Genomic DNA, 7,658 nt, shown 5'->3' on the forward strand with positions numbered 1-7,658 from the left:
TGGCCCACACCTCTTGTCTCGCATGGGCGAGCCCTCCAGCCCGCGCGGAGAGGCCACGGTGCGGTCAGGACAGCGCGCGACATCGGGACGGGAGCCCCGGACAGGGAGGCGGGTTTGCTCGGGAGCCCTGGAGCCATCCCTGGCCTCCGAGGACCGGTCTCCGCGCCTCCACCGACCGGGCGGCTGAGCTTCAGTTCAGCCAGTCCTCCCCACCCAGCGTTAGCTTCCCTCGTGTAAGATGGGGACCGTTTCACTTACCTGGCGAAGGTCGCTGTGGGAAAATCCAGAGTTTATTTATGAGGAAGGGAGTCGTAAAACTAGGAAGTGCCCGCTCGAGATCAGTGGTGCCGCGAACAGGTCACATCATCAGCGACAGCGTGGGGGTTTGTCAAAGGACAGGGGCTGCGAGGGCTGGCAGGGAGAGTCGAGAATCTCCGCAGCCAGAAGCTTCCGGGCTCGCTTCTCAAAAGAATGATGTTGCCAAAACAGTGATGGGGAAGGAGGACTCTTTCTAGGTAGTGAATTTCAACACTTTACCGGCATTCTTTGGTTTAAATCTCACAACTTGGCCACGTAGTGTTCACTTCCACCTTACAGATGCGGAAATCGAGGCACAGAGTAGTTGAATCGTTTTATCAAGGTCATGAGTCAGTATTCGAGGGACCCCGGGTTTGAAGGCAGATTTGCTCCACCCCAGAGCCCGGGCACGGGTGGAGAAGCTTTGGGCATGGCCATTGTCTCCCCAATGAGACTTCTCACTGATGAGAAAGTTCCCCTTTCAGAGCGACAGATTTCCTTTATTTTCTTTAAAAAACGTTTAAGTTTATTTTGAGGGAGAGGGAGCAAGTGAGTGCGAGTGGGTAGGGGCGGAAAGAGGGGAGAGAGAGAATCCCAAACAGGCTCTGTGCTGTCAATGTGGGGCGGGGGGAGGGGGGGTTTGGGCTCAATCTCAGGAACCTGGAGATCATGACCTGAGCCAAAACCAAGTATCTGGATGCTTAACCGACTGAGCCACCCAGGCGCCCCTCCGTGGATCTCCTTTAATTTGGAGGGGCGTTAGGACTCAAATTCTTTCTTTCAACAAACAAACAAAACAAAAACTAATCCCTGCTGTCCCTCTGCAAAAGAAAACACTAGCAACAGTTCCTGGGAGTGAGCCAGTGCCCCCCAAAGGTGGGAGCGCTCAGGTGCCCTTAGGTGCCCAGCTGCGGGAGGAGCAGGGTGGGCCCAGAGATTAGAAGCCTGCTAAATCAGGGCCTGTTTGCTCCTAATACAAGACACTGTCAGCCTTGGGGCTCCAGGGGTGGAGACTCATCCAAAGCAACACTTCCTTCAGAAGAACCGCCGAGAAGGCCCTTGACCCAGACCGCTGTTTGGGGAGGCAAGAGACCCCGCCAAGGCCTTGGCCAGCTGAGAGTGTTTCCTTGGCTGCTGCGTGGCCCAGGATGGGCTGCTCTTGGTTCTGTGCCATGCACAGCCAGTGGCACTTAGAACCCCCCACGCGTCTGGGCTACACTGCCTGAGAAATTCATCTTCAGCAGTGACACAAGTTAAAAATGAAAGCAAACAGAACATTCACCAGCTCATATGCTGCCCCAACCTCAAACCCAGACGTAGTCCTTAATTGCTCCTTCCCCCCGGGTTAGTACCAAAAAATAAAAATGAAAACACGCCGCTTTAATTTTTGAAGCGAAATGGAATCGGTGCGTGGCGAAGGCCTGAGACAAAGCGAGGAAAATCAGTGTGCATCTCTTTTCCATGTGATCTGTATTTATTAATCCTTTTCCACAAACACCACCTGACCACGGGGCCCAGACCCTGAGGCAAGCAGCTGACCTGTTAGGCAACTTTAAAACTTTACATAAAAATAATCAGTTTTCAGACTCCCCAACCACATGCGTTTTCATCACTTCTAAAGATGTGGAAATCAAGGGTCTCTGCAAATAGTTTCCAAGGTGGGCCGGGCCACGCTGCTTGCCTTTCGGATTAGCCTCCCTTGCCCTGAGACTGGGAAGCAAATCCACATAGATTTAGCTCCAAATATCTTCAGTTTAGTGAAGAAGGCTCAGGGGCCATCTTTCTCCCCCAGTCCCTTGCTCTAGGCCCACCTCCACCTGTCTTCTCTGCAAGCATCAGACAGACTGGATGTGCACGGACTCTGGCACCCTTCTGCCCCAGCCCTGCTGTTGCCCAGCCATCCTTGCAAGATGTTCTGTTCTCTTCTTTGGAGGAAAGAGATGCGGATTGAAGGATAGGAGCTGGTTGAGGTATGTGGCTATACTCAAAGGATTTTTAAAAAGTAAGAGGAAGTTGGGGAGGAGGAAGAGGCGGGAGGATTATTCTAATCCATGGGCATCAATTTCACTAGGTCTTTGAAGCCTTGGAGGTTTCCTCTCCATCATTTCTAAGCATTAAGGCAGAAGCCCAAGTAAAACGGGCTGTTTTAGGGCAGATTAAGGCACTCCAGCTTGCCTGCAGTGGTTGGGGGCGCATTCCAACTTGTGGTTTCTGTTGTTTTTTCTTGAGCTGGTTTCTCCAAACAGGTCCACGGTTCTGGAGTGCTAGGAGCTGCACAGCAGCGGCAGGTGTCGCCAATCCGACAGTATCACCCGAAGAGGCCCCAGATATTACAGAAAACCTCTCTTCTCCTTCCAGAAGGTCTGCCGGCATCTCCCCAAGGTGCCCCGATTGGCACAGGCACCCGAGAACGCGAGTTCTCCCCTTCTGTCTGGGGTGGCCTCCCCCCTTTGAACGGCCAGGGCTGGTTGTCCACACCCAGGGTCCTACTCCTGCTACCCTCCCCCCTTCTCTACCAGTGGTCAAAGCCTCCTGGCAAGGAGGAGCCCCCGTCTCTCACCGGGGTTCCTGTGGCCGCAGGGGCGCGACACTGGAGGGCTGCGGCGACGCGCTAAGGCCAGGTGGCAGGCGGCCTTCTCGGGCGGCGGCGGGGACGGCCGGCGGCACAGCACCACCGGGGGGCAGCGGTGGCGGCAGCGCCAGCAGCTCTTCGCCCGAGGTCACTGCGCAGTCTTGCTCGGGTTCCGCATCCGCGCCACCCCCGGCCGCTGTCCCGCAGCTGCGCTTCTTGTCCTCCTCCTTTTTCCATTTCATGCGGCGGTTTTGGAACCAGATCTTGATGTGTCTCTCGGTCAAGTTCAGCATGACGGCCAGCTCCACCCTGCGCGGCCTCGAGATGTATTTGTTGAACAGGAACTCCTTCTCCAGCTCCAGCAGCTGCGCGCGAGTGTAGGCAGTGCGTGTCCGTTTGTTTTCCTCTGGCTCTGCAACATAGGCGCCGCCTGTGGGCGACAGGGCACGTGAGTGTGGTCCCTCGACCCCTGGCCCCACCCACGCAGCCCAACACTGAAGCCCCCATCCTGGGAGTCCCGGTCCTCCCAGCTGTTCCTGCCACCGAGCCTCAACTTCCAGTCCCAGAGCTCAGTCTGGCCTCAAGCGGACTTTCTCCAGTAAAGGTTCGCTTTTCTTGGAGGTCAAAGCTGTGCGGGGCTCTCAGGCTCTCTCTGGGAGCAGGCCGTGGGCTCTATGAATCGTGGCTCTTCGGGGGTTCACTCGGCCAGCGTTCGGGTTGATGGTGATTAAAATGCCCACAATAGTTATCCAAACGCACTCGATTCTACAAAGGCAATAAAGTGCCTTTAATATAAGACTTAACCCCCCCCCCAGCTTTCTGATGGTCACCCACACAGTAAGAATACATTTCAGAGCACAACCCATTTCCCACACTGACACAGAACTGACCCCCCGAAAGTTCAGAACATAAAACCAAGCAATCTTTATCACCTACGATACACCTAATTTTCCCCATTACTATTTTGTTTTTTTTTAAAGGTCTCAGCTCAGTTGATTGATTTCACGACCAACTTGTAAGTACAACCCTCAGTGTGAAAAAAGCCTTGAGCTAATAAAAACCCTGATCTTAGGACATATATTGTTATATCTGACTATTATCTCTCTAGTAGTAATATTATTATAATCATTCCCAGCTCCAGAGCTGGTAAATTCTTCTACAATTGTTTTAACCTCTGCCCAGGCCCCTGCCCTGGAGAAGGAAAACTATTCTGGGCCCGGAGGAACGTCCCTGTCAGCCCTGGCCTCTGTGTTGTGGGCCCCCAACGCTGGCAAAGGTGAGGGGAGCCTTGGGGTCCCGCTGGGAGCGGAGAGCCTCACACCGGACGGGGTTGGAGCCGCAGGCTCTATTCCAGCTCCTAGCCCAGGCCCAAGGAAGCAGCAGCTGGCCCACACGCCTGCTGTTCGTCGCTGTGCACCAGGTCCTGAACTTTTCCTTTGTCTGCCAGTACCGACTGCACCCCCAGGCGCAGACTTCGTCGAAGCTAAGTTTCACTAAACACTCTGGGAAAAGGCCTAAATCTGCTTGTTGTAGGGCGGAGTCTAGGATATTTCTCCTGTGACTGTTAGGAAGCCTTAGGCGATTGAAAAAGCTAGTGCGTATGTTTGGAGGGGAGAGGGTTTATTAGGTGGGAGAACTAGGCCCGCTCTCCCCCAGGCCAAAAGGAGGCGCCCAGAATCCAAGGCTTGGGCAGAGTCAGCAGACAAGTCCCACTCCCTGGGGAGCATTTCCAGAGTCTTATGCTTCTAAGCTTTCCTTGGCATAGGAGAGAGGAGAGGGAGCCTTAAAGGAACGTTTAAAAAGGCCCTCTGAGGTTCTTAAATTCCATCCATAATCTCTTGGGACCACCCAAGGAGACCTATGCCCAGGAAGGCTTGGCAGGGGATGCCGGCGGGTGGCGTTACTTAAGAAGATGTCAAGAGCCCCCTGGGTCTGCGCCCTTCCCTAAGGCTCAGGGGGAGGCAGTTTAGGGGCAAGCCTGCCAGCAAGGCTGCTACAATTCATTTTTTTACGTCGTTTTCAAACGTTCCTACAGTATTGTTATTAGCATTCATATCTGTACTGCAAATGAGAACCCTCTGGTCACTTTACCCTTCCCAGGCGTTTGAAACCCCACAGGAGTGGACAGGCGAGTTCACACACGCTTGAAGCTCCGCTCCTTAGAGAGTTTCCCGGGAGGACCTCGAGGTCGCAGGAACACCCCAAAGGCAGCTTCCAGTCGAGGGGGGTCGGCCCCTTCTCCCTGAGCTGAGCTTGCAGCGGGTCAGAAAGCTCTGGCAAAGGGCTTTCCGGCCTGACTCTCCAACCGCAGGATGTTAGTTACCCTTTCAGGGTTTCCTTCACCCCAGGGCAAGGCGGCCGATTAACCAATAGCATTTACCGTCTGGCTCCCAGGGTCCGCCCGAGCCCAGGCGCCACCAGAGCAGGGGTCACACCCCGGGGGTGGGGAGGTGACCCCACTTTAGGCCTCGCTCGCCCTTTTCCCCCTGAGGAAGCTGCAAGGGCGGCCGGGAACGTGGGAAACGCGCGTCCTTAGGTCCCACCCTGGTCGAAGGACGTGGTCCTTCCGCCTCCCAAGAATCCCGCGTTTCCCAAGACTCCCCGGCCTGCGGCGGCCGCCGCGCTGGGCCGCGTAAGGACGCAGTGGCGCGGGGGCAGCGTCTGACGCCCCCCTCGCCCCGGGCTGCGCGGTAGGTGGGGGAAGACTGCAGCCCAGCTGGGCCCTGTCCTCGCCCCTCAGCCTTCACGAAAGAGTGAGCTAAGGGAGAGGCGAGCCCCGGGCACCCTGGGCGAGCCCGGGCCCCACAAAGTCCCGCCGGGCCGCGCCGGGGTCTGCGTCAGGCACGGGGAGGGCGGGCTGACGGGGCGCCGAGCCCCTTTCCCCCTACCCCCGACTGCTGGAAGGAAAAGAAAAGTCAACTATGCGCCATGCAGGTGTGACCAGAGGTGGCCCCGGCACGGAAGCGGTAGCAGCGTGTAGCGGCGCCCAGGCCGCGCCGGAACCTGCCGCCAGCTCCTGGCGGGGGAGGGGGCCTGGGGGCCGCTCCGCGTCTTCGCCTCCGGGCTCCGGGGAAGACCTTCTGCGACACGCGTGCGCCTAGGGCCGCGGGGACACGGGGCTCACGCCTCCCCCGCCACAGCTGTTGCAAGAAGGGCATTCCTTCTTCAGATTTACTTGCTGGGAAGCAGCGCGGGGAGACCCCCTTCGAACGTTTCTGCTTGCTCAGATAGCGCACCGGCATGGAAGACGCCTCTCCCAGCTGCCTGCCTCCAGCCTGAGCGGCCCGGCCTCGGCCTGGCGGTGAGTACCCCCTCCCCGCCCCCTCCCCGCCCCCTCCCCTCCGCGCCGAACATCTTCGCGGGCTTGATGCAGTTCGTCTTCCCTGCTTTCCGGCATCCGCTGAGCGCCCCCGAGACTGCCGTCTCCTCTAATGACGGCTCCCGGGTGGGCTCAAGGCCACAGGGGCCCAGGACTCCAAAGGCACGCCCCGGCCCGGGTCGGGAGCATCCTAGGGTCTTGCTCGGCTTCCTAGACGCTCACGCCGTGGAGTCCTGGCCAGGTGGATCCCTCCAGTGGAGGAGGATCCCTCCGGAGGGTCAGAAGCCTGAGCTCAGCCAGGCCTTGGCTGGCTGGGGGAGCGCAGGCTGCTGGAGTTCAGCGTATAGATAGGGAAGGAAGGGTTTAAGCGCCCAGGAGGAGAGCTGAGTGGAAAAGACGCTCCAAAGGGGACCAGAAAGGCGCTTCTGCGCGGGATCGCCTCGTTGGCTCCCTGTGGAGTTTAGTCCGACCCTGGGTTGTCCATAGGGGCTGGGAACGCGAACCGGTAGAGGGTCTTGGGGAGCCCTTCAGCCGGGACGGGAGCCGGTGAGGGGACTAAGGGGATGAGGGGCCGGACTTACCTGCCCAGTGGCCTTTCCACGCGTGAGCCTTGGTAGACTTCATCCACGGGAAAGGCAGCTGGACGCGGCCGGGCTCCTCCAGGGCGCCGGGCTCGGCTCCATCCGGGAAGGGCCCGGCCGGAGGGTGGGGGAGCGCGAGCTGAGCTGGGAGGTGGTGGTGGACGTGCGCCACCGCGGTGTCGTCGGCGAGGGGGGGCACCTCGTACGGGGAGATGTCCGGGGGGCTGCCCTGCTCCAGCGCGCCCAGGGTCGCCGGGAACGGGGGCGGCGGCGGCGGCGGCGGGGGCTGGCGGCCCATGTACAGACACGCGGGGGGACTGGCGCTGAACTCCGGCGCGGGGCCCCGCTGGTAGGCGCATGGGTCCTTGTAGAGCTGCGTAGCTGCATAGTACTGCTCCTCGCCGTTCATGGCTGCTGCCCGGGTTTGGAAGCCGGAGCCGGGGAGTCGGAGCTGTGTGGCCCTCCCGCTCCCGGCGCCACCCCCGCTAGCTTTGACAGCTCGGCTCCGCTCCGCAAGGGGACCCGCCACCGGCGGGGACAGGCGGGCCGGCCGCAGCGCAATAGGCTCCGCTGTGCCCCACGTGGCTCAGCCTGGGGCCATTATTGGCCTGGCCGACCGCCTTAAGAAGCCAGGCCCAGGTACCCAAGAGCACCTGCATTTGTTTCAATTTTCTCTCTCAGCTGAGTTTCCCCGCACACACCTGTAGGCCGAGCTGGCCGTGCGATCTGAAGTGGAGCGTTCGTGAAACTCTTCGAGCTTACGTTCAATCATAGAAATGTATGTTTTTCATCATACTTTAAGTGGTCTATTTTCCTTGTTTGTTTGATAATATACACAATACACCAATTCATTAATACAATTTATATAGATACATATGCCGAGGTTGTG

At 58.4% G+C, this 7,658-nt stretch overlaps 1 protein-coding gene across 1 annotated transcript; it reads right to left on the bottom strand.

Annotated features, from left to right (window-relative positions):
* Nucleotides 1–1,750: 1,750 nt before the first annotated feature.
* On the bottom strand, nucleotides 1,751–7,297 carry PDX1 (pancreatic and duodenal homeobox 1). Its single transcript, XM_025924406.2, has 2 exons — nucleotides 6,770–7,297; nucleotides 1,751–3,299 (listed from the first exon to the last, which is right to left on the bottom strand). Exons 1-2 carry the CDS (start codon nucleotides 7,176–7,178, stop codon nucleotides 2,854–2,856), a joined length of 855 nt encoding a protein of 284 aa, XP_025780191.1. The 5' UTR covers nucleotides 7,179–7,297; the 3' UTR covers nucleotides 1,751–2,853.
* Between the last annotated feature and the right edge of the window lie 361 nt (nucleotides 7,298–7,658).

The sequence above is a fragment of the Puma concolor genome, chromosome A1 (assembly GCF_028749965.1).
Source record: "Puma concolor isolate L17-30 chromosome A1, mPumCon1.1.hap2, whole genome shotgun sequence".
NCBI classification, from domain to species: Eukaryota; Metazoa; Chordata; class Mammalia; order Carnivora; family Felidae; genus Puma; species Puma concolor.

Excerpts from the sequence above, each read along its gene's own strand:
- PDX1 (XM_025924406.2), bottom strand. The coding sequence starts at position 7,178 with ATGAACGGCGAGGAGCAGTACTATGCAGCTACGCAGCTCTACAAGGAC. Across the intron at positions 3,300-6,769 it reads GTGGAAAGGCCACTGGGCAG|GCGGCGCCTATGTTGCAGAG; the intron begins GTAAGTCCGGCC and ends TGTCGCCCACAG.